Source organism: Heterocephalus glaber, unplaced genomic scaffold (genome assembly GCF_053883595.1).
Source record: "Heterocephalus glaber isolate CG9 unplaced genomic scaffold, H.glaber_assembly_v1.0 deba00001452, whole genome shotgun sequence".
In the NCBI taxonomy this organism is placed as follows: Eukaryota; Metazoa; Chordata; class Mammalia; order Rodentia; family Bathyergidae; genus Heterocephalus; species Heterocephalus glaber.
The window spans coordinates 3,507,171-3,534,532 of record NW_028258302.1 but is presented as its reverse complement, the minus strand read 5'-3'; the positions used below and the strand labels follow the sequence as shown (position 1 = coordinate 3,534,532).

Below are 27,362 nucleotides of genomic sequence, written 5' to 3'. Positions count from 1 at the left end.
GTGGAGAATTATAACCCCTCCTCTCCGATTTTTTTCAAGTGGAGTAACAGATTTGAGATTTATAAGATTTTGAGGCTAGGAGCAAAAAGACATGATGTAAGGAGTAAAACAGCTTTCAGGAAACTAGTTTATCAGGCAGATTGAAAGAGTATGCAGTATGCCCAACACAAATACAACAGATAATTTGTCATACACAGAAACCCAGCCAGAATTAAAATGTTAGCAAATAAAATCTATGATTGGGCTAAGGATGACTTGCCTATGCGTGACCTGCTAAACATCTGTGTTCCTGTACTTGGAAGTACATATAAAATGAATGCGAGCTGTCAGTAGATTTGGAGCCCTGTCTGCAGATAATGCCTCTAGAGATTCAAGAATCTCTCTTTTTTTGTTTTTTGTTTTTTTTGGTACTGGGGATCAAACTCAGGACCTTGCGCTTGGGAGGCAGGCAGCGGAACCACTGAGCTAAATCCCTGGCCCTCAAGAATCTCTTAAAGGAAATTGATAGTCTGTAGGGTGATTAGAAGGAAAAAGAGATACAACAGAAATATAGAACTATTTGACTAGGGTAATCTAGGAATTTGTAGAGAAGACTCTGCCTCTTATCTGCCTCCTCCAAACCTAGCCTGTTCTTTGATACTTTCCCTTAGCTCCCTCTTCTCCTCTTCCCCTTGTCACCTTATCCATTAACCAGAGCTCCAAAATGGCTCTTTTCATTTTGTGACTTATTGCACAACAGTTTGACTTTTGTACCTTATTTGCTGTACTCTGTGCCTATTTTATTGAGTTTCTACAGATAATGTTCAATCTGTTCTTATTTTTGTTGTTCATCTGTTCCCATTTACTCGCTAGCAGTTTTACTCTTAAAGCTCAAGAAGACCAAGGCAAATATAGGGTTTATTTCAAGAGTAAGAGACTTGATTTGAAACCACAGACTTTTCTGTCAGGAATAGGCTGGAGGGGAAAAAAATAACTAGGAATGTTTTATTGTACTCCTTTTTAGAAGCTGACTGTCTACTTGATGAACCAGAGAAGCATCAGGAAAGCAAAGACAATTTTTTGAAGTCGGTTTTGTTCACGTTCAGTAGAATTCTGACCATGGAGAAACTCCACCATTATAATAGGAGCACAAATCTTAATCCAACAAGAAAAAGATCACATAAATGTAAATCATATGGGAAGAATTTGGAACCTAATTTAGACTTACTTAATTATAATAGAAGTTATACTGGAGAAAACTCATATGAATGCAATGAATGTGGGAAAGCCTTCAAAAAGAAATTTCATTTCATTAGACATGAAAAAAATCATACAAGAAAAAAGCCCTTAGAATGTAGTATCTGTGGGAAAGCTTATAGTAGGAAGGCATACCTTATAGCTCATCAGAAAATGCATAGTGGAGAGAGACCCTTTGTGTGCACTGACTGTGGGAAAGCTTTCACACAGAAATCCTACCTTGTGAACCACCAGAGACTTCACACTGGAGAAAAGCCTTATAAGTGCAGTCGATGTGGGAAAACGTTCATTTGGAGCTCCTCTTTTAATCAACATGTGAAATCTCATATGCCTGCGAACCCATTTGAATGTAAGGAATGTGGGAAAACCTTCAAGTATAGTTCATCCCTCTATAAACATTCTAGAAGTCACACAGGAGAGAAACCCTACCGATGTGTCGTATGTGGCAAGGCCTTTGGCAACACATCTGTGCTTGTTACACATCAAAGAATTCATACAGGAGAGAAACCTTATGGATGTATTGAATGTGGCAAAGCCTTCATCAAGAAGTCTCATCTCCTTAGACATCAAGTAACTCATACAGGAGAGAAGCCCTATGAATGTAACATATGCGGGAAAGCATTTTCCCAGAAGTCAAATCTTATTGTACATCAGAAAATGCATACTTTATGAATACACCAGCCATAAATATTAGATGAATCCTGTTAAATAGCAGAGAACTCATGGTGTGAAGTCCACTATTTGAATGTTGTAGAGTCCCGTAAGAAAAAAGTGTCAGTACCAATCATGTTCTGGCAGTGATAAATTTTTTCAGAAAAAAACCATGAAAGAATTGAACTACACATAATACAACATAGAGTTTGGAAAGTAAGCATAAATTAATAAAGGAATCAGTGAAAACTAGATACCATTTCCAGTTTTAATAATAAATAATTACACAAGTGTGAGTGTAAAATAAATGCTTAATACACTATTAAGTTATTAAGAGTCTGTGGTGCCTGTAGTCACAGCTGAGGTGGGAGGATCACTTGGGTCCAGGAACTCAGAATCAGCCTGGGAAACACAGTAAGACCCTGTCTCAAAAAAAGAAATGAGAATAAAAACAAAAAAAGATGATTTTTTAAAAAGTTTCAACAAGAAAAAAATTATAATTTCCCCCTCTAATTCTAATAACATCTGCATAATTGAGGAAATGTGGTTTAATTTGAAGTATGAATTTCAGTAATATTTTCATCCATTTGCTGGCACTTTTTTTTCCCCCTGTATTGGTGAATGAACCCTGTGCCTTTGGCATTAAGTCTGTCCCAACTCTTTTTTTTTTTTGAGACAGAGTCTTGCTGTGTTTCTCAGGCTGGCCTGAAACTTACAATCCTGCCCTAGCCTCCTGAGTAGCTGGGATTACACGTGTATACCACCACCCAATGCATGGCACTTTACTGTCAGGTTTTTTGTTTTGTTTTGTTTTATTTTTTGGTACCAGGGATTGAACTCGGAACCTTGAAGTTGTGAGGCAGGTGGTAGAACCACTGAGCTAAATTCCCAGCCCTTTGTTGTCAGTTTTAATGGGCCCAGCAGTGTTACTGAATCTGGGTCTCTGCATTAATTATAGAAGTGAAGACTTCTGTCTGGCCTTGAATTTACTATGTAGCCCAGGCTGGCCTTGAACTCACAGCAATCCTTCAGCTTCAGCCTTCCCAGTGCTGGGATTAGAGGCAAGCACCATCATGCCCAGCTAAGACTTCTTATAAAGATGTTTTCCTATGTATGTAAATGCCAAAACAAAATTTAACAAGATACTAATTGAGGAGGAAAAAAAGCTATTGTGTTCTGTATTACAGTAAGCTTTCAGTTAAGGTAAAGAAATATTTATGTAAATAAAACATTTGTACTTTAAATATTTGGGTTTTTTTCATTGGTGTATCATCATAAACTCAAGGGATATTTAACTTTGAATGTGATAAATTAGGGTGTCATGAGACTTTGTAACTTTGGGGGAGTTTTAGGGGTTTTGTTTTCCTATGAAATTGATAATAGGTTTAGCTCCTAGAGAGGCCTGGAATTTCCCATATAACCAGCATAGGCATCATTAATCAAGTTGTTTGGAAAGACCCAAGTTTTTCTGCTTCAACTTCATGTTGGAATGTGACATTTTTAGGTTCTGCATATTTCCTTCAAAGGATTAACCAGGTATTGTTTACACTAAAGTTAGCTGGGCATGGTGGTGCACACTTGCAATCCCAGCACTTGGGAGGCTGAGGCAGGAGGATTGCAGCAAGTTTGAGGCCAGCCTGGCTACATAGAGAGTTCAAGGCCAGCCTGAACTACATGGTGAGACCCTGTCTCAAAAAACAAAAACAAGGGCTGGGGATTTAGCTCAGTGGTTCCAGCGCCTGCTGCGCAAGCTCAAGGTCCCAAGTTCAATCCCTGGTACCAAAAAAACAAAACAAAACAAAAATGCTAAAGTTCTTATTGCTTTGCACAGCATTTTTGATAAGTCAAAAAACTTCTATCCCTTTTCTTGAGTGGTAATAAAATTCAGCTTAAATCTAAATTCAGAAATTAAACCTTTTCCTTTTAAGTTTAAGCTGTTATAACTATTTGCATTGTTTCTCTTTATTAGCCTTTTTTGAAGAGTAATGAAATATAGTGCTTTTTTGAATAAGCATACTAAAAGATCTAAATTAAATCTTATCCTTTTAAATTACTTTAGGAGCCTATATCTTAATTTTATGTATGCAATAATTCCAAGTTTCTGGAACCTTCTATTTTGGGAATTGTCTTCAGAATCAGTTTGCCAACCACACAGGGAAGCCAGGTATTTATAGTTATAGGTCTCACTTTTTTCCATCTCAAGAGTTTTCTCATTTCCTACATGAAGTCTTGATTTAGTCCTACTTAGTGCTTACCATTCTTGTTCTGTCCATCCTCCCACTCCCCATTTCCTTATCTAAGAAACTCCAATGTCCACAGACAATAGGAAGAGGGGTAGGAGGCTCCCCTCTTGGCAGCATGGTGTGAGATGCCCTTAAAAGAGCTAATGTAGGTCAAGGAGGCAAGGCATGTGCAAAGGTCTGCTGCAGCTCGCTGGGAAGAAGATGGGACCGGGACATTCGAATACATCAGGAGTCATGTAATCTAGGCTCCATAAATTTGTCTGCTTCCTTTCTTAGGTGGAAAAAGAAATATAGAATATATTTCTAGTTCTGGGCAAATGTAAACTGGCACCGAGAGAGTTTGTCACTGACCTCATTGTCTTCTTAGGCTGTGCAAGATTTGAGCAAGAAAATCAAAACTCTATGATCAGTTCCATCCAAACGTCTTGGATTTCCAGAGCTTCCTAGCTATTTTTGCCCTGTAGCTGAAACAGCCATATACAATCAATCTGTTTTTCCCATCTCTAAGATAACGTTATACCTTGAGATTTTCTTTATTTACTCTATGAGAAGATCACTAAAGCATGTCCTCTTCCTCTTTTATTTATACATAGGTGATAGGCTGGCCTTTTTCCCAATAAAAATGTTCACTTTGATTACATCATATCTGCTTATTTTATTTTATGATACTGGGAATCGAACTCAGGGCCTTGAGCTTGCCAGGCAGGCACTGTGGCACTGAGCTGCATCCCTGGCCCTATATCTGCTAATTTTAAAGAATCAAAAAGTATAATGAAAAAAAGTACAAAGTGGATATCTGAGTTTATGAGTACATGTTTTCTAGAAAAGGATAAAATTTAGGCTTTGTAAGTAAAAAATGTACAAACAAAATTAATAATTTAAAAAGCATAAAAATAAAATGTGCAACTAAAATCTAAAGAGGGAAATACTGAAAACAAATCCAAAAGAGTACAGGGCATGGGCTGGGGATTTAGCTCAGTGGTGTTGCCGCCTGCCTCGCAAGCGCAAAGTTCCGAGTTTGATCCCAGATACCCCCCCCCAAAAGAAGTGCAGGACAGATGGAAGTTGCATGTAAAAGGCATATTAAATAGAAAAAAATAAAGGCAGAAATAAATAAGAGTATACCAATAATAAATTGAAAATGGGTTAAACTCACCTATGATGAGGAATGAACAATAGTTTGTTATGACTTTTTTCAGAGGTACTTTAATCCTTTTATAATTTCTGTGCAAACTAAAAGCACCTTATTTTCAGTGAAGCTGTTTTCAAATGTATCTCATACTTCACTGGAAACAGTGGCATGTCTATACCATTTTGGGGGGGGGTGGTACAGGGGATCGAACTTGGGACCTTGCTCTTGCGCAGCAGGCACCGGAACTACTGAGCTAAATCCCCGGCCCTATACCATTCTTTTTTTGTGTTTTTTTTCCCCTATACCATTCTTAATGGTACCCATTTCCTGTTGACTTATCTACAGTCCGGAGTTTCTCAGATGACGGAGATGAGTGGAGAGGAACTAAAGCCCCAAAGCTGGATGTTTTTTACTCTGTTTGAAGTTATTTAAATTGCTTTCTTTGGATGTTTGTTTAACTCCACAGGCGGCGAAACATCTGAGCTAAATCCCTGGCCCTGTTGTTATTGATTTACTATGCACTTTGGTACCTTTTTCTTTTTCTTTTTTTTTTTGGTACTCAGTTTTCAGGGTTTTTTCTTTTTCATTTTCATTATCTTCAGATTATAGAAAATTTCAAACATACACAAAGGTCAAGAGAATAGTACAGTAAATTCCCATCCATGTACTTACACCTTTTTAATCAGCAATTCAAGGCCAATCTTATTTCTTCTAAATCCTTCTCAGTGTCTACTTGCTCCAGAATATTTTGTTATTGTAATGATAACTTATCCTTTAATAAAATCTGTGATGTGTGACAGATATGAAAAGCTGTAAAAGTTGTGACAGATACTTTGAACAAACCACGATATTCTTAGTAACGTACTAGAGAAGGTGTAATATGTACAACCAACATTTAAAACACCAACGTGTGGGCTGGAGATTTAGCTCAGTGGTTCCGCCGCCTTCCTTGCAAGTGAAAGGTCCAGAGTTTGAGCCCCGGTACAAACAAAACAAAACAAAGAAACACCAACCTGTATCCTAAGCCCCACTGTGGTATTTTATTGTGGAAACCCAACTAATGGAATCACTCTATTTTTTTCCCATGAGTTCTGTATCAGTTTTCTTTCTTTCTTTTTTTTTTTTTTTTTGGTACCGGGGATCGAACTCAGGTCCTTGCGCTTGAGCAGCAGGCAGTGTCAGTTTTCTTTTTTAAAAAATTTTTGATAACACCCATTGTGGGGAATTAGTATGGTGGACCCTCAAGTTACAACTGGCTGATATACGAACAACTTGGGTTAATTAGGTTAATGGAAGATTCATCTGCTTCTTTTTATTTATAGCGTATATCCAGGTAAACATCCAGATCTCAGCTGTATTGAGTATGTTACAACCAGCCCTCAGAACCGATCAAGTTCATATGTCAAGGGTCCACTGTACATGTACATAACATCTCAAGTCTTTTTTTCCCCTTCCCCTCCATCTCTCCCCCTTTTTCCCAGCATCAATAATCTTATATGTCCTTACAAAATTAATGGTCATACACACACAGAGTAAGAGTCAGACTAATAGGCCAAAAAGTCACTCTTATTGAATAGTCAAAATTCCTGGGTGGGTGTGATCAGTCTAGATTGGACAAAATGTTCCCCCTTTGGTAGAAAAGCAGGAAACAATGATTTGCATTACTATAGGATCCCATGTAATAGGAACTATTTTCCAATACAAAAATAGAATCTCTTACCAAAAGAAATGCATAAGTAGGCAAAAATGATGGATGTCTTCTAACATTTCATCCCTTTGAACATGGAATCCTGTTACACAACCACAATCTAAGTATGAAAAGAACTGGAATTACATGATAAAATACTTCCTGTCATCCATAAAATTCCCCAGTTTTCCAATAGTGTTCTTTTAAAAATGAATTCTTAATTCTGGAATAATTTTAGATTTACAGAGAAGTTTCAAAGATATTAGATATTTTCCATATGTCCCTTTACCTGTCTCCTAATATTAACATTTTAACATTATAGTGATATGAGAAGGATTCTCTTACAGAACAGAGGATAGAGGGAAGAAAGAGATAAAAGTTTAACTGACAGCGTCAAGCTAAACTGAAAAAGAAAAAGTACAGCATTCCTTCCCTGTGTGTTAAAATTAGCCATCAAGAAACATTGTATTCTACTTTTAGAAGCAACCAAGAAGCAGCAAAAGCTTCATTGTAGGTACTATCTTCCTACCCCGGGACTTTCCTGATTTGAGATGTTCTGCCTCTCTTATCTATATCCAGTGTACGTTCGATGTAAACAATTTGTTCCCAATTTTTCCTTATAAAGTACTTTGGCTCCTTATATCCAGTGGGCAATGTTTCTGTTATTTGATCATGCTGCTGATAGTTTAGGGAGTTTCTTCCAGGATTGGTCCTTTTAATTTTGGCTATCATCTGTAATAGCTTAATAAATCCTGAAAGTCAGAGCTCTTTGGTCTCAAAAGTTTGATTTAATATGAGAGTATAACTAAGAACCCAATTTTGGTGCATTAACTAAAATGAAACTCCAGATATTATTCAAATTTCACTAATTTTCCAAAGATGTTCCTTTTCTGTTCCAGGATCCAATATAAGAAACAAAAATGTTCTTTTAAGTAATTTTTTTCCAGTCTAGGATCCACATTTGTATTGCTCCTTGCATTTAGTTGTCATATTTCTTTATATTAATTTAATCTGAAACAACTTGTCAGCCTTTCAACATCTTTCATGACACTAGTATTTTTTAAGAGCACAGGCCAGTTACTATTTAGAATGGCCCTTCATTTTGGTTAGTCTGATATTTCTTCAGGATTTTTTACTACACTTTCCTTATCTATTCATCTGTTAATGGATGCTTGAGTTGTTTCCATGTTTTAGCTATTGTGAATGATACTCTTGAAGATAGGCAAACATGAGAATTTCTCTAATTCTTTTGGTTATATGCCTTGCAAAGGAATTGCTGGGGCATATAGTAATCCTATTTTTAATATTTTAAGGAATCAACTGACTCTTCTACAGAGACTGTACCTCTTTATATTCCCACCAGTGGCGCACAAGGTTCTAACTTCTTTCCATCCTTGCCAAAACTTATTTCTTTTTCTTCTTCTTCTACTTCTTTTTTTTTTTGGTACTGGGGATCGAACTTAGGTCCTTCAGCTTTCGAGGCAGGTAGCGGAACCACTGAGCTAAATCCCTGGCCCCAAAACGTGTTATTTCAATATGGTTTTTATTTTATTCTGTTTGATAGGAGACATCCTACTGGATGTAAGGTATCTCATTATAGTTTTATTTCTACTTCCTAAAGACTAGTGATGTTGACAATCTTTTTATATGCATGGATTTATTAATCACTTGTTAATCTTCTCTTGTGAAATGTCTATTCAAATGTTCTGCCCATTGGTTAATCAGGTTTTCTTGTTAAGTTATAGGAGTTTTCTATATATGCTAGATATTGACCCTTTAGCAGATATATGATCACAATATTTTCTCTCACTCTGTGCACTGGCTTTTACTCTGTTGAGTTTTTTTTGACTCACAAAAATTTTATTTTTTTTTTCTTTTTGGTTTTTTGAGATAGGGTCTCACTAGCCCAGGCTGGCCTCGAACTTGGGGTGATCCTCCTGCCTCAGCCTCCCAAGTGCTGGGATTACAGGTGTGTGCCACCACACCTGGCTTACATTTTCATCAAATCCAATTTGCCTTTTTTTTTCTTTTGTTGCCAGTGCCTTTGTTATCATATCCAAGAAATCACTGCCAAACTCATGTCATGAAGATTTTGTGCTATATTTTCTTCTAAGAGTTTGAGTCTATTTAGGTAAATTATCTATACTTAGTTACTTTGTGTGCATAGTGTTAGGTAAAGGCCTAAGTTCATTCCTCTGTATGTGGATGTCTAGTTTTCCCAGCCCCTTTTATTGAAAAGTTATCCTCGTGTCATTGGTCTTGGCACCCTTGTCAAAAGTTACTTGACCATTTCTGGGAGAGTCTATTTCTGAGCAGTTCATTCCAGTTCATTGATCTGTATGCCTGTCTTTATGCCAGGACTACACTTTTAATTACTGTAGCTATATAGTAAGTTTTGAAATCAGGAAGTGTGAATGGGCCGTCATATAATAAACTCATTACAAGTTGGCTTTCCTCACACCACTCTACTAAAACTGTTCTTCTCAAGGTCACCAATAAAATTCCAATTGCTATATACAATGATAACTTGTCAGTCTTACTAACAGTTTTGGACACAATGTATCATTCCTTTCTCTTTGAAAGATGTTTTGTTTTGTTTTAGACAAGGTCTTACTACGTAGTTCAGACCAGGCTTGAACTCACTATGTAGCCCAGGCTGGCCTCAAACTCACAGTGATCCTCCTGCCTCAGCCTCCCAAGTGCTGGGATTACAGGTACCTGGCTTGAAAGACTTTTACAGTATTTCATTTGGCTTACAGGAAACTATATTCTACTTGTTCCCTTCCTACTTGATTTTTCCTTTCCTTTCTCTGCTTTTTTCTTTTAAATTGTAAATACACCAGGGCTCCAACCTTTGAATCTCTTCTCTTTCTGCACTCCCTACACTGTAACCTCATTTGTCAGGATTTAAAGTCTACCTGTATAATAGCTCCTAAATTTATTTCTTGTGGACATCTCCCCTCATCTCAAGCATATCTGTCAAACTTTATCACCTGGATGTCTCCACAGACATCTCAAACTCAACATACCCAAAACCAAGTTCACGATTTCCTCATTTCTCCCTACATATGCCCCCCACCTGGAGTTCTCTTCATTTCAGCTGATGGCAATGTCATCCTATCACTTGCTCAAAACTTGGGAAACATCTTAGTCCCCCTCTTTTCTCATAGCATACATGCAATTCACAGTAAGTTTGACAGACTCTACAAATTAGACTTTGAATTCTATTACTTTCCCTGAGTTCTTCTAGTACTACTGGTCTCAAGCCATCATTATCTTACTCCTTGATTACTGTAATAATCTGTTTGTTTTTGTGGTACTGGGGATCAAACCCAGGGCCTTGGCACTGAGCTAACATCTGTTATATTTTTTATTTTGAGACAGGATCCCACTAAATTGCTAAGTCACCTTTGCTTGCTTCCAGTGTATTATTATTATATGTGCTGCCAAAGCAACCACACTCCAGTGTATTATTGATGCAGCAGCCAGAGTGGTCTTATTAAAACTTGAATGAGATCATTCTTCCACTCAGAATTCTCCAGTGGCTTTCATTTTCACTCACAGTAAAAGCCAAAGTCCTAACATTGATTACAAAGACTTCCACAGTCTTAAGCCTCATCCTTCTTTTTTTGTGGTTGTTTTGTTTTGTCTTTCAACATAGGGTCTCACTAGGCAGTTCAGGCTGGCCTTGAACTCACTGTGTAGCACAGGCTGGCCTGGAACTCACAGCAATCTTCCTGCCTCAGCCTCCCTAGTGCTGGGATTGCAGGCGTGCACCACCACGCCTGGCTGGGCCTCACCCTTCCTTACCCCTCTGTTATTCTCACATCTTAGGTATAGAGCCCTCCTTGGTGTTAAACATGCTTGTTCTTTCTACTGCAGGTCTTCTTTGCTCTTGCTGTTTCCTTTGGTAACTTTATTTCCTTAAGTCTTTTCTGAAATATCTCCTTTTAATTGGGCCTTTCTTGACTGTCTTTATTTTTTCCCCCCACTACCAGGAATTGAACTCAGGGTCTTGTGCTTGCTAGGCAGGCGCGGTGCTGCTAAACTACATCCCTGGGCCTTGACTGTTTAAAAACTCTAACCCTCCCCTCCTGTTTATCCCCTTTCATTGTGCTATTTTTCTCCACATTACTTATCAGGGTCTAATAAAACTATGTTGGAACATTAGCTCCCTCAGGGCAAGTATTTTTGCCTGTTTTGTTCATTACTGCACATCTAACACAACGCCTGCTACATAGCAGGAGCTTAGTCAACATATTTTTGTTGAATAAATATTAGATATGTCTGGAATAAGATCTGAAAGCACACACAAACTAAAGCAGAGAGGGATAAAATGCAGATTGAAGGGGAGAGGAATCATCTAGGGAGAGGAAAGAAACGGTCTGAGGAAAACTACAAGAAAAAACTATCCCAAACCTGGTCTGGGCAAAAATACTTTGTATATTATTCACTCATGACTTCCTTCTGGGGGGAAAATATTCCTGATAAGCAATTTTACAATTAATGAGATTAAGACTTGTTTTAGAAGCTAATCTCCCATCCACCCGTATGCCTGTCAGATATACTCTCCTTCTGCAGTCAGCCAACAATGATTATCTAACCCTTCTTTTCCTATACTATAAAGTTCCTTCTCTGAGTTAAACTTCAAGCTGTCCTCCTGCTTTTCCCTCCCATTAAGGCAGTAGACCAAATTGAACCATACTTATAACTAGACTGAAGTTTTAGAAGGTTTTTAATAGACTCTACTACATTAATTTACACACATCTATATTTTAAAATTATCTATAGTTAAGATATATTTAGGCTAGGCTCATGATACTAAAATAAAAATTCAAGAAAATTCACAGCATATGTGCCTTTTAATAAATTGCTGTTGTCTATTTGTTGGTTAGCTTTTTAAATTGTCACGTCTAGACTAATAAATAAAAATTACGTACACGTTCCTTTCGCTATGACCAGAGCTCTTCCTGAAGCCCAAAGGACACCAGGCTATGAACTCCCCCGTACCAAAAGAAATCCCGGCTGCCTTAGAACCCCAGTTCCTTGAGCCTCGCGGAAAATATAGTCCCAGGAGGTGTGCCTCAGAAAATCCCGGGAAGCTGAGCGGAGCGCTTTTTTCCGCACATGCACCATGGGAAGATCTGGAAGCTCAGTTATTGGTAAGGGTCTGTGCTGGCAGTGACCGGCAGGGATTCGGGGATTGTTTTGTTTTTGTTTTTTAAAGCAGGAAAGGTTTATTTTACCTCACAGTTCGTAGAGGTTTTAGTCCATACTCAGCTGACTCTGAGACAGGGTGGCATGGGGGAGGGGCATCGCAGAGGAGATACAGTCGATGAAGTGGCAGGCAGAAGGCAGCAAACAGCGAGCAGCAGGGGATTGTTTAAAAAGGGGAAGACCGGTTTCTTGGTTCGTAGGAAAGGAGTCATTTTTTAGATAACCCCTGTTTGCAGGATCATTTGTCTCTGAGAAATCTGGGTGAGGACAGGGCTCTCTGCTCTGGCTAGGGTCGATGGGTCAGTCAACAGTGGTGTTTTAGGTATGCAGTAGGCACATGATAGAGAATCCAGGCCTATGCGTTGAAATGAACTACCTCACCTCATTCCAGGAGCGTTTTGGATTTCAGAGAGCATCAAACTCCTGCAAGGCACTGGGGTTAGAGGTGGGGGATAGCCAATGTGTCCAGCACTAGGCGCCTTCAAGCACTTTTGAAAGAATATGACAGTCCTGTCAGTTACTCTAAGTCCCGTGTTTTGGCAGAGAAACCTGAAGTTATATGCTTCAAATCACATAGCTAGTAAGTGGAGGAGATAGTATTCAAACTCAGTTCATTTTCAATCAAAAGTTCGTTCTATTGGCAACATAGTACTCGCCTAAAATTGTTGTTCTTTGGGAGGAATGAAAGCTAAGTGAACTTTAACTTATCATTGTTTTTGAGAGAACTCTTGGTGTCTCTGCAGGAAAAACCTGAAGGTCTCTCTTGCATTTTCCAGCCTTGTCTCAGTTTCCAGCAGCCTTGGTTAAAAATCTACAAATGGCCAACCAAGAGCTGCAGGTGGTAGTGAGTTCACATAACTGGGGCCCAACCTGAAGTTTCCAGTTGAAGGGCCATCTTTTCTAGGAAAGAGATTGCTCCTGGAAGGAGGCTTTCCTGACCTGGGACTTTTTCTCCTATTTCAGAGCAGAGACAAGAGCCAACTCTTGTTTCTCCTATCTAAAGAGACTAGGATTTGACTCATGACATTACATCCAGGGCCATCAAGGACTCCATTCATGGAGATATTGTCTCAAAAGTTTGGAGAGGTGAGAATTCAGACTGGAAGATGTGGGTCAATATGGTCAGGCCCCACAGGGAAAGGAAATTCAGTGGAGAATGGGTATGATGGTAAGGAAGAGTCAAAGTCTACTACAGAAGAAATCCACCTTCCCTAATCTCTCTCCCTCTCTTTCTCTCTCATCTGGGCTCACACAAATAGTCATATTAACACCAGTGCATCCTCTTCCTGTCCCATTGGTTCTTTTAAGATCAGGCTGGCTCCATACCATTTCACTTGTCACACTTGGCTTTTGGGAATATACTGATTCCTTATCTCCTCTCTCCCCTTACCTAAATCCCGAAGTAGTTTGCAGAATCGTGATCTGGTAGTGGTAGGGAGGAATTTTAGAGGTCTTCTAGTTCTGCTGCTTCTTTGTAAGGAGGAAAGAAACTAACACTGAGATAGTAACCAAGTACCTAGAGAATCTCACAGCTTGTTAGTGGATAAATCAGGCCTAAATACTCTTCATTTCCCAGACCAGTATTCTTTTTCCTGTATTACCATTGAGTTGAGCTAAAGTTATTTAATAAGTTTTAAAAACTTCTATCAAGGAGTAAACCAAAAATAAAAGGAGTGCATCCATTATTCCATTCAGCAAATATTTGCTGAGTGTTATGGACCAAATACTGTGTGGTGCCTGGTATGCCTCAATGAATAAAACAGTCCTAGGGCCGGGGACTTAGCTCAGTGGTTCCACTGCCTGCCTCACAAGCACAAGGACCCGAGTTTGATATCCAGTACCAAAAAATAAAATAAATAAAAATAAAAAAATAAAACACAGTCCTTGGTTTTTCTGGAAGGAGATTAAAAACCAAATAAACATATATAATCTATTATTTGGTAATGAGTACTCTGGAGAAAAATAAAACCAGACTGAAGATCTGGTGTGGGGAGGGGGTAATTTCATATGAGATAGTGAAGAAAAGCCTCACCGGTAGGTGACATGTAAGCAGAGATGTGAAGGAGTTTAGACAGTAAGCAGTTCAGCATCTGACATACTTTGGGGAATGTGCACAAGTCTGAGTGTTCAAGCCTGGTGTTTGGAGTAACAGCAAAGAAAATGGATGGCTGATCAGAGTAGGCAATGGAGAATGACTGAAAGACTGAGGTAGATGAGGTCATAAATGTAGAATAAAATGGTATCAGGCCTTGTAGACCTTTTTGTTAAAGAGTAGTTTTTTCTTTTTCTTTTTTTTCTCTTTTTTCTTTTTTTTTTTTTTTTTGCAGGGAGGCAGAGTCTTGCTATGTAGTTCAGGCTGGCCTTGAACTCACTGCAATTCTCCTGCTTCAGCCTCTCTGGGATTATAGGTGTGCACCACCTATAATTATGTAGGCTGTTTTATACATTTTAATGTCCTTTTTTTAAACCCAAAAATCTAAATGGAACCTCTTTTCATAACATCTCTGTATGCCTTTTTAAAAAAGATGATGATCATAACTTTTCCAAATTGCTAAATATGACCATTTCAGTAAAATAAATCTCAAGGATTTTTTTCCCCAGCTCTGGGGATTGAACCCAGAACCCAGAGCCTTATGGCATGGAAGACAAGTGCTCTGCTATTGAGCAACAACCCCAGCCCAAGGGATTATTTTTTTAAAAGAGATTTAAAATTTTTATTCTGATTATAATATGATAATAATAAAATTCTTTCATGTTATAGGTCTATAGCATCTTTTTTTTTTTTTTTTTGGTACCAGGAATCAAACTCAGGGCTTCATGCTTGCCAGGCAGGAGCTGTGCCGCTGAGCTACATCCCCGGGCCTATAGCATCATTTTTTTTTGGTACCGGGGCTTGAACTCGACCTGGTGCTTGCAAGGCAGGCGGCAGCACCACTGAGCTAAATCCCCGGCCCAAAATCATGTTTCTTTTTAAATCAACACTCGCAAGCGCAAGGACCCGAGTTCGATCCCCTGTACCAAAAAAATAAATAAATAAATTTAAAAAACCAACACTCTATTAATGGACTTTTAAGTTATAAGTGTTTTCATATTATAAGCAATTATGTAAAAACATTACTTATATCTCTTTTTCTTCTTTAAAAATAATGACCAATTTTACTGAATGCTTACCATGTGCCATATATTGCTTCAAATGCTTTATGTACATTAACTATTTAATTCTCAAAGAAATGCTATGGTGTGTATGCTATTGTTGTCAGCATTTTGCAGATAAAACTGAGGTAGAGAGTACTCATCTTTTTCAGGATCACACTGTTAGTAAAAGGAATAACAGAATTTGTACCCACACTATCTGGCTCCATAGCCCAGGCTTTTGATCTTTGTACATACTCATCCATTTTTATTTCTTTAGGATAAATTTCTAGGAGAAAAGAAGTCACTAGATCAGAAGCTAACAACAAATTGTAATAGATCAATGGGACAGAAATGGACACATCTACTGAAGAAAGAACATCCTTGTGCAAGTTTCTTATGATTATATCAGAATCACAAGCAAACAAGTTGATGGTTTCAGAACATCGATTTATCTGATTTGTTTCAAAGGTCATAATTCCTCCAAAAGCCTTTTCAATAGCTGGAAGATGGGTATGTATTTATAGGTTCTCTTGTTTTCACAATCTGTGTCCTTTTGCATAAATAGCAGAAAATGACTAATTTCCAGGCAAGATGTCCATCCATCCATCCATCCATCCGTCCATTTGTTCACTCAAATTCCAGTTTGTTTATCAGTGAATTTTCAGTGCCTCCTAAGAATCTAATAAAAAAGTATTAATAGGCAAGAATATAAACAGGAAAATATAGCTTGGTATTTTAACTGTATATACTTTTTTTTTAATATTGAGGATCAGCCTAGGGGTGCTTTACCACTGTGTTACATTCCCAGCCCTTTTTATTATTTTGAGATAGGGTCTTTTGAAATTGTCCAGGCTGGCCTCCAACTTTTGATCCTCCTGCTTCAGACTCCTGAGTAACTGGGATTAGGAAGATGTACCACCATTCCCTGCTAGAAAATTGATAATGGAGTTCACAAGGTTTAATACTGAGATGCAAATTTGTATTTTATCTTGCTTGTTTCAGAAAAAGTTTATCCAATCAGTGAAATTATTGGTGTGGTTTGAGAGAATAAGGTATAACAATTCCATAGGTAAAGATTTTCTGGCACTAGAGAAGACATTTTTTATGAATGTTTAAATAGGAAATTTATTGTAAATACAGAAGCAGTTATCCCGTGACTGTTTTTAAGGTGTTGCTTGTATAAAATACATGAAGCCAAAGCAATCTTCACTGAACTTAGTATTTTGTTTCTCTTATTCCCCACTTCTTTCTCACACTCTTGTTTATTCATTCCTTCCCTTTTCTGGTGAGCATGTGTGTGTTTGTGTGTGTGTGTGTGTGTGTGTGTGTATGAGAGAGAGATGTATGCACCCACACCCATATATATGTACTGAGAAGTTTAATATGATTTTCTTTTTTCATAGATTTTGATTCTGAATCAAGTACACAGTAGTTATTAGCTATATAACTTATTGTAAGCTCTGCACAATGAACATAATTAAAAGGCTTGTTCTGAATCCCCTTCATTTCTCCCAGTGGTGCTCACCACAAGTTTAATATGAATGTGCTGTTACAGGAATCAGTGACATTCTGGGATGTGGCTGTGGACTTCACTTAAGAGGAATGGCATCTACTTGATTATGATCAGAAAATACTGTACTGGGACGTGATCCTGAAAAATTTGAGAAACCAAATTTCAGTGGGTAAGAACACTGCCTGTGTATCTTGGAATGTACCAATGTAACATGCTTTCTTTAAGACTTGTGAAAGCTGTGAACATTCTGAAGCATTAAGTTAGACCTAAAATTTAGTGGCCAAAGATTCCTAATACATACCCCGTGGAGCTAAAATAATCTTTTTATGCTTCTGCCGTCCAAATGGAGAAGGGTCTGTTCTGTTCTAAAGCCTATTTGTGATTTTTTAAAGGCCCTGAGACTCAAGAAGGCAGACCTGAGTTGGGAGAGACTTGTTTGCCCCACACTTAGTCCCCACATCTGTGTTGTTTTTTCCATGAGCAGAGCGTCCAGATGTGATCTTCAAAGTGGAGCAAGGATAAGAGCCACGGATGGTGGAAAAAGAATCTACATCTGCATTACACAGGTAGGTAAGAGAAAATCAGATGGGAGTCTTTGGAGCCCAGAAGTCTGAAGTGTGAGACCTTCAGCTATGTTCTTTTTCAAGATTTTTTTGGGTCTTTGGAGTCCTTTGTTGTTCCATATGAATTTCTTTTTCTTTTTTTTTGGTACCGGGGATCAAACTCCGGTCCTTGGGCTTGCGAGGCAGTTGGCGGCACCACTGAGCTAAATCCCCAGCCCCCATGTGAATTTTAAGATTGCTTTTTCTATTTCTGCAAAAATGCTATTGAAATTTTGATAGGAATTAGACTGAATCTGTAGATCATCTTAAGTATTACCAACATCGAAACAACATTAACTTTTAATCCACAAGCACGGGTTGTCTTCCCGTTTCTTTGTGTCACCTTTAATTTCTTTCAACAAAGTTTTTGTTGCAGAACCTTTCAACTTCTAGGTTAATTCCTAAGTATTTTATTCTTTTTGATGGAATTTTAAACAGGATTATTTTCTTAGTTGTTTTTTTGGGTTATTTGTTGTCATTCCATAAACACATTATTTTGTATGTTGACTTTATTATCCTGCAACCAGGGTGAATTTGTTTATATTTTGAATATGTTTTTAAATGCAACTTTAGGGTGTCCTACATATAAGATCATGTCTTCTATGAAAAAAGATAATTTTACTTTTTCCTTTCCAAATTGGATCCTTCTTTTTCTTGCCTAACTGCTATAGGTGGGACTTTTTTAGTACTATGTTGAACAGAAATAGCAAGAGTAGGTATCTTTGCCTGAAACCTGAGACTTTTTTGAAATTTCTTTCTATAACACATTAGCAAGAATAACTGGGCATGTTTCATTTTATTCCTTTGTAGAAGTTGTCTCCCTACTTGATGAGCTAGAGAGAAAGAAGGGAAGCAAAAATAATTTTTTGAACCAAAATATTTACCATCCTGAAAACACTAAGGAGAAAAGTCCAAAATTGTAATTGGAGCATGAGCAGTATTTCTTCAAGACAGAAACAACATAAAGATGAATCAAATGGAAAGAATTTGCAACCTAATTTATGCTTTTTTTTTGGTACTGGGAATCGAACTTGGGTCTTTGCTCTTGTGCAGCAGGTGGCAAAACCACTGAGCTAAATTCCCGGCCTATGCTTTCTTAATTATAGTAAGAGGTATCCTGGTGAAAACTGTCATGAGCACAAAGAATGAAGAAATGTCTTCCAAAACATGTTTCATCTGGTTAGACTCGAAAAAAATACACAACAAAACAAAGATTTGAATGTAGTCAGTCCAGGAGAGCCTTCAGAAAGGAGTCTTTTTTCATTAGACATGAAAAAAGGCATACAGGGAGAAAACAGGCCTTTGAATGCAGTGACTGTGGGGAAATATTTAAAAAGGGGATGCCTTGTAGCTTATCAAAAAGTTCACAGTGGAGAGAGACCCTTTGGGTGCAGATTGTGAGAAAACTTTTAAGTGTAAAGCAGGGCTCACGGTCTGCCAGAAACTTCTCACTAGAGGGAAACCTTATGGGTACAGTCAGAGTGGGAAAACACTCACTTGGATCTGCTGTCTTTATTGACAGGTGAAGTCTCATGAGCATGAGAACTCATTCAAATGTAAGATTTGAGGGAGAATCTTCACATATAATTTAGCCTTTTGTAAATCTACTAAAAGACATACAGAAGAGAAATTGTACCATTGTGGAGAATGTGGCAAAGTCTTTACTTACTCATCAGTGCTGATTACTCATAAAAAACTTCATAGAGATGAATAACCCCATAAGTGTGCTGATGTGGGAAAGCCTTCATGAAGAAGTCATATTTCCTTAAACATCACTTAACTCATACAGTAGAGCAAATAAAATAATTGTGAAAAATTGTGGGAAATTCTATAAATAGAAGACCCATTTCATTTTCCATCTAAGGAGACATAAAAGAATGGAATATGAAAAAACTTAAAATTAACCTTGCAACAAATGGCTTATCAGGAGAAAAACCCCTACCAAGTGAATGTTTGTGAAAAAGCATGTTCTGAGAATTATAGTATAAGTGATATTACTGATTTTACTTAAAAGATTACAGAAAATTTTGAGCTATAAATAATTTTACTATAGAATATAAAGCTTAGGAAATAGTGAAAAATTGCATACTATGGCTCCATACTATGTGCACTATTCCTGATTTATGATTTTTATGCAAATTATTGAATGCCTATATTGCTTAAAAAATTAGTAACTATTGGTGTGAAATACATCCTATGCACATTATATAAAAATTATACATCTAGATGTAGAGGGGATGGGGGATGTAGCTCAGTAGTAGAGTACTACCTAGCCGATATGAGGCCTAGGCATCACACATATAAAAATGCATATTTATCTATTATGGTGATGGTTTTACAACATTGTGAATATACTTAGTGCCAATGAGTTGTATTCTTAAAAATGTTTAAAATAATAAATATTGTATTTTACCACATTTTTTTAAAAACCCAAATTTTATCCTTTTATGTGTGTGTATGTGTGTGTGCGTGTGTGAGACAGGATCTTACTATACAATTCAGTCTGGCCTGGAAAACTGTATGTAGCCCAGGCTATCCTTGAACTTGAAGCAATCCTCCTGAGTGCTGGAATATAGGCGTGCACCATTACACCCAGGGCTGGGAGCACTGCACTGTAGATCACTATGGCCAGGCCTAACTCGCCTCCTCCCACAGATAAGGCATATTTATATTGGTTTTCAGTAAATGTCTATATTTCATTATAGAGTCCAATAGCTTAATACTGATAATGACTTGATACAACATGAAATTTCTAGTGCCACACACAGTATTTAGAAAACCTTTTAAGCCTAATTAATGTAGGATAATAAACATAATGTTTATTTTATCTCACAAATGCATGTGAAATGTATAATTATACCTTAGGAATTAAACGGTGGTCTGCGAATAGGTAGCAGAGGCATCATATCTGTGTTACTGGTTCTTTATACTGGAGAGATCCTGCCTAATGAATTTTACAGGCATTCTGCTTTCTGGGAATCCTTTATCACAGATAACAGTTGGAAGTATGGGAGGAGTTAATGTATGCTGTTTTTTATCTGCCCAGATCATAAATTTTTTTAAAACTTTTTTCTTTCAGTACTTTTTTAAGGGATTGGGAATTGAAGATTTTCTCAAAAGTTTTCATGAATTTAGAGTATTCCAGCCAATATAATAAAGCCTGTTAAGAATGTCAGACTTTGTTCAAATACCTGTTTGTTCTTTCTATCTCTAGTCATTAAATCAGTGCTGCTGCATGACACTCTAACCCTTGACTTTTTATATCCAATCATAAAGTTGACTTTCAGCCAAAAGACACTTATAAACAAATAAAAATTCTTATTTTTTTTTAAGATTTGGCACTCTTTTGTCTAGTGCCATCAGACATCTTGATTATTGTGACAACTCTAGACCTGCCTGCTTTGTCTAACATAATCATGTACAGTGTCTACAGGTTGGTTAATAGTCACACAGAGAACTGAGGGACTGATGCTGTTTGTTTGCTTCATACAGAAATGTTTAGAAACAAAATGAACATATTTTATGGTTTAGTGATCTCCATATACATAAAGGGACATATTATTACTGGTTCACTTGTAAATTGTTACTCATACAGAATGCTATAGTAGATACAACTCTGGCACACCTGCTTATATGTTGCCTCACACTGTATGTGATTTTGTTTCTTTTGTTAAGCTGCACTTATGTAGACAGTGCATTTTCAGATGTGTAGTCAACAGTATTTCTTTTAATGAATACCAGTTTAATTTATAGACTGCCATGGCCTTAAAAATATTCTGTACAAAATACTGCACTGTGTTGCACAGGCACTGCTTGTTTTTCTCCATTCACATTTTTTAACGAGGAGAATCTGAGCTTTAAAAGTTCTATTATTTGAAGCATGTTGCATACTTCCTAGATAGAATGGGTGATTCTATAAATGAAGGGATATTTAAAATTGCTACCATAGTTCAATATCATTAATGGTCACTGGGAACCATTATAAACACCATAAGAACTTGTGTCTAAAAAGAGGAATTGGAACTAAAATGTGTGACTCTGTGGGGACTGCTTAGGTTTGTTAACTAACCTTCAGCTAACCCTTACTGTGTTTGTGTGTCTGTTCATTGCTTTCAGCATTTCAAGACATCTAAATGCTACTACCAAGATTTTCCTGTGCATAACATTTGCATGTGAAAACTTAACAGTTATTAAATTTTGTAAATAAGTAAAAAAAAAAAAAAAAGGCAGGGCCCGCGGGAGGAGAACAGGCAGCAAGAGGGTGTGGTCGAGCAAGGCTGGCTGAGAAGAGGACTATCTTCCTTGGTTACAAACCAACCCTTTACCTCCCCCTGCATGTCCTTTATCTCTACCGCTATAAATAAATGTGCGGCAGAGGACTGCGGGGAGGGGAGTGCTCCCGCTGGCCGCCCCTTCCTGTGAGCGCTGCCGAGGACCAGGCTGTTTGAGGCACAGCTGGCTGGGTGGGAGCGAGGTCTGCAGCAGTTCCTTTGCATATTTCAGAACAATCCATATCTGATCTGGATTTTTACATTATCACCTCTGCACCTTCTGATTCCTATGTCCTTTTCAAAATGACTTTCCAGAATTTCACTTGACCGTCATATAAAGCTTACCAAAGTGAAGAATTATTGTTCTAGTTCACTTCTAAAAACCTTAATTTTCTGTTACTATAAAGAGACTTGGTTTGCTGACCATGAAACAGACTGTGTGCTCACCTCTAGAGTAGAGTGGAAGACTTTTAACCCCGGACTGCGGAAAGGCAGGAGCAGTGGTAAAGCCAGCTGCTGCCACACTTCATGTGTCCCTGGCCTTGAGAACAGGAGGGAGCTCTGACGGGGGGAGGGGGGAGCTGGCCGTCTGATGGAGCCATGAGTGACATGAGTCTGTCTCTGTTCTCTCAAGAATACAAGTCCGTTGGTGATGCGCGAATCGGCCAGCTGCCCGGGAGGCAGGGAGCGCTGAGGACCTGGAAGAGCTGTTCCCCCTCCGCCCGCTAAGAAGAGGTCAGTGGGTGCCTCGAGACCCATAAGATTTTTAAATTTTCTTTGATGTCTTTCACAAAATCAAAGTTTCCCTTTCTTTTGAATCTTTGCTGTTGTGCCTGAGGGAGAGAACACACCCTCCCTGGGTCCTGCCCCCAGCATCTTCTGTGTGAAAAAGCAGATGGCAGCCTTTCCCTAGGTCCGGTCTGCACTGTCCAGCGCATTCCCTTGTTTACACCTGTGGGCACTTTGCCTCGTTTAGAGGAAAGGACAGGATACCTACTCACTTCTGTTCTGTTCAGGTGTGTACCCAGGAGCATGTGAAATTAGCCCCATGCCGGGGAAACTGACTTTAAGCGGCTGATTCTCAACTCCATGCACAAAATATTTAGCCCAGACCTTAAACCGGAGAAAACTGGCCCCTAGAGCGGTGTTCAGGACTGCCCTGGGGAGAAGCTGGCAAGAGCTGCTCTCGGTCACAGCGGGGTTTGCCTCGGTGGTGGGATTCCAGTCAGAGCCTGATCCTCGTGTTATGTTACCTACGAAACAGACCGGGAATGCTGCTGCCCCTGTAGCCCTCCTCTAAACACCTGCCGTTCACATTTTCTTTGTTTTAAATTCAACCTCTTCCCCAAAGTGAGAGAGAACCCTCATGGACTTGTGTCCGAGACACGCCTGCTGCTCCTCCACACACCTGGGTTCCGTCCACCTTGGCCGCTGGGCCAGAAAGGGACCTGCTCTCCCCCGTGCCCACCGTGGGATAAAATAAAAATCAAAAAAATAAGAAATCTACCTCAGTTGACAGATTCGACCTTTAGGGTTTCTTCAACTTGTGAGTTTTACCTGTTGAGTGGAACTTTCGCAGCGTCTTGCTTTTCTGAGCAAGCTAGGGAGGCACGACAGAGCAGAAGGACGTCAGTCACTGTGATGGGCCTCTCCTAGCATGTTGCAGTTTTATTTTTAACAAACTGATAAGTGATAGGTAATTGTGCGTGTTTTAAACACGACAATGAAAATTTAAAATGTAGCTTCCACACTTGTGCATAATTCCAAAGTATTTTACTTTTATCAATGTTAAATAGCTTTTTGTACAGGCTTCAATCCATTTTTCTGAACTGTGCTGTTTTTTAATGAAAGTAACTATAATCTTTTCACATCCCATGGAACTGCTGTTTGCACATTGAAACTTTTTAAACTTAACCATATTTTTCCGAATTAACTTTTTTGGAGGGAGGACATTCCCCACTTGCTAAATGATACTAAACTGTTGTTTGGGCTCTTATAATTAGGTCCTCAGATTTTATAAAAGGGTAGTCTGTAGCTTTCTAGGTTCTTCACTAACTAAAGTTGGTTGTACATAAATAATATAGAGTGACACCCAAAATCTTTTAAATATCTGGGTTTTCCACTAGCGACATAGTGTAGAGAGTATTTTGTTCGTGCATATTTTAGCCATTAAATTGGACACATCTTGAGCTTCTCTTAATTAATGCGAACTATTTGTTTGTTTTATTGTACTTGAGACAGGATATTTTAATATAATTTTTGCCTAAATCGAACAGCCCACTCTAAATGTTAATTTTTAAATGTCAAACTTTGGTGAGCCATCTATTTGGGAAGTAAGATTACAGTATGCTTAATTTTCAGTGGTGGCTAAAACCAAAATTCTGGAATTTGTTACTATGAAAGCTTCATTAAGAGAAATTGATAGAGACTTTCTATTTTTTGATCAACTGAATGGATACCAATGTCGATGTATGGGAAACTTTTCTTAAAACTTGTTCATGTATTATTCTGACCCATTTTCTGTGGCATTTGGTGCAATAAACCTTTGGAATTTATCTTGAAAAAAAATAATAAATGGGCAGCCAAGGTCTTTTCCTCCCATCAGGAGTTAAGAGCCCCACCTGGCCCCATCTATACCTTATTAAATCTCATTGTCTTTTTTTTTTTTTTTTGGTCGGGGCTCAAACTTGGAACCTTGAGCTTGAAAGGCAGGCGGCAGCACCACTGAGCTAAATACCCAGCCCTTTTCTGTCTTTCTTAATCTCTCACCGTAGTTTTTCACTCCATGAACCTTTCAGCCACGCGGACCCCGTGGCAACCCAGCTCAAATTTTATCTATTTTAAAGACTCTACTAAACATCTTTATTCTCTCATCAAATCTTAAAAATCACAATTTACATAATTGCCAATTGTAAGTGAAATAATATGGCTTATGTAGTATAAAAGAATATGATTTATGTAGTATGAAGTTTAGTACTAAGTTCAGTATTATGAACTTCAGTCTGTTTTGTGGCACTTGTCAATAAGTGTGGTAATTATTACTGTAATCAACTTTAAATAGAAGTTAGGGACAGTTACATAGTTTTCCAATGTTTCTGCTCAGGTGTGAGCAGTATGTTTTCTTTATGCAGAACACTGAAATATATGCACTTGTTTGTATATGTGTGTGTACATATATTGAATCCTGATTACAGGACACCGAAGAAAGCAGTTATATTCTATACTATAAGTACTTATTACAAGAAAAAATGTCATTTTTCAGTTAAGAATAGTCAGGGAAATATAACCCCTTCTGTTTCACAGGTGTAGCTACATATGTAGCAGTAATCTAGGTCAAACAACAAATTACCTGGCTATGCTCATATGCAGTTTAGAAATATTACTTACACTTTTCAGCAACTTCTGGAGGAAAACCACATAGTATTATTTGTTTTTAGAAGTTAATTCAGAGATATAAAAGGGTTGGTTGGAAATTTGTATGTGACTAGCACAGATATCCTATCAAGTTATTTGAAGAGTCAATTTTTCTGCTTCCTTGAGCTTCTTGATTTTTTTTTTTTTTACTGACCCTGAAAATTGAACCCAAGGCCTGTGCACTGGGCCACATTCACAGCTCCTTTTTATTTTCTTGAGACAGGGTCTTGCATATTGCTAAGTCACCAAGTTGCCCAGGCTAGGTTTAAACTTGAAATCCTTTTGTCTCAGAGTCCTAGAATTTAACCTTTTTTATAATTTGATATTGTGGAAGTTCAGTGTATTCACTTTAATGATACATGAGCCAACAATGATTTTAGTGAAAATTTTTTATTTCACTTCAAGGATTGCTTAATGTTAAAAAATCATGAAGGGAAATAGAATAAAAATGAAAACAAATCATTAAGGGCCAGGGTTTTAGGTCAATGGCTCAGTGGTTCCAGCACCTGCCTCGCAAGTGCAAGGTCCCAAGTTTGATCCCCCATACCAAAAAAAAAAACATTAAGCTTTTTCTTCGGTGGTTGTGGAGCTTGGGCATAGCACTAACTTCAACCTAAATTCACAAAATCAAGTTTTGTGGTTTTGTTTTTTTGAGACAGGGTCTTGCTATGTAGTTCAGGCTAGCCTCAAACCCAAACCAATCCTCCTGCCTCAGCCTTTGAAGTGCTGGGATTACAGGTGTGCGCCACCATGCCTGGCACAAAATCAGGGTTTTCAAGCATATATTTTTGGATTAAATGGCTAAAGTTGCAAGTTGCAGTTGTTTTTCACTTAGTCATTTGTGGAGGGTGATGATGAATAGAGACTTAACAGTAGAACTGATTTTCTGAAAAATCAGAATTTAAAAGTCTAAGTTAAAGGGTTGAAGATTTAGCTTGGTGGTGCCACACCTGCCTGGCAAGTGCAAGGTCCTGAGTTTGATTCCTGGTAGAGTGGAAAAAAAAAGTCTAAGTTAAGCTTTGTCTTACTTTCTTAGTCCTCTGAAAGCATGTTTCTTTTTTTGTTTGTTTATGTAAATAGTTTATTTTATTTGATCCTTTATCTCCTTTCTGTCTGGTACTCTCTACTCTTAGAGTAGAGGAAAATGGGGCTGTCTTTTTTTATAGCAAAACATTTATTGGTACATTTTAGGCACACATAATGATAATATTCATCCTATGGAATTTGCACTTGTACATGATACATCCTGCATTTTTAGGGGCTGGGGATTTAGCTCAGTGGTTCCGCTGCCTGCCTCCCAAGTGCAGAGACCTGAGTTCCATCTCCAATATAAAAAAAAAAAAATTCCTGCCTTTTTAGTATGTTTCTTAAATGTAGTCATACCACATCACTTCAGCAGCCACAAATGAGTATAGGAAATTATAAACAAAAGGAATTATGACATTGTTAAATTATTTCATAAATGAATACCATCTCTTATAAAAATGGTTTTTTTCAAATAATTTTTTAAATTTAGAAATATAGCTAGTAGGCCAGGTGTGGTGGTACACACCTGTAATCCCAGAATTCGGGAGGATGAGGCAGGAGGATTGCCACATATTCAAGGCCAGCCTGAGCTATGTAGCAAGACCTTGTCTTTTTAAAAAAAAAAAATTATATATATATATATATATATAGTAACGACTATATTTACTCAATGTAAGAATGTAAGAGTTATCTTTCTCCTGATCAGAGGAAGAAATAATTGAATCTGATTTAGAATCTATACCAGTACAGAGTTTTTAAGGTTAAACTGACTTTTTTTTGTATCAAGGTTCTCTGTCTTCCTTTCATTTTTAATCGAGAGAATGATTTTCTCCTCTTTCCCTTCCCTGGAAGGAGAGGAAAGTGATTAGATCATAGGGGCACCAGCCTCATCAATGATTAATCCATCAATGAGTTCATAACAGACCTCAAAGAGCTCTCTTGTTCTTCCCACCATGTAATAACACAAGAAATCAGCAATTTCTACAATCCCAGAAGAGAGCCCCACTGGCCCAAGCCTCCAGTCCTACCTGGCTAGAGATATGCAGTTCTTTGTCACATTGACTGTATTAAAGGCACAGAGAGGAAAGCGACCACCCAGGCAGGCTTTGTGTGAGCAACAAGTCTGTTTATTTCATGCTCAGGCTCAAGTGGGCTGAGTCTGAAAGGGAATCAGCAATGAGTGAGGGGAGAGTAAAGGTTTTTAATGGGGAACTTAAAAGGGAAGTGGTTGCCAG

General features: G+C 38.0%; 1 protein-coding gene across 4 annotated transcripts in view; it reads left to right on the top strand.

Annotated features, from left to right (window-relative positions):
* Window positions 1–27,362, top strand: part of Znf684 (zinc finger protein 684) — a 55,316-nt gene that overhangs the window by 12,208 nt on the left and 15,746 nt on the right. For all 4 annotated transcript variants that reach the window (XM_021249938.2, XM_087215213.1, XM_087215212.1 and 1 more), the window contains 6 exons: window positions 1,004–9,663; window positions 11,912–12,111; window positions 15,579–15,811; window positions 16,857–16,983; window positions 17,299–17,380; window positions 22,322–22,422. In XM_021249938.2, coding sequence (XP_021105597.1) covers window positions 1,004–1,908 — 905 coding nt within the window. In that variant the 3' untranslated portion in view covers window positions 1,909–9,663; window positions 11,912–12,111; window positions 15,579–15,811; ... (1 more) ...; window positions 17,299–17,380; window positions 22,322–22,422. The remainder of the gene's footprint in view (window positions 1–1,003; window positions 9,664–11,911; window positions 12,112–15,578; window positions 15,812–16,856; window positions 16,984–17,298; window positions 17,381–22,321; window positions 22,423–27,362) is intronic.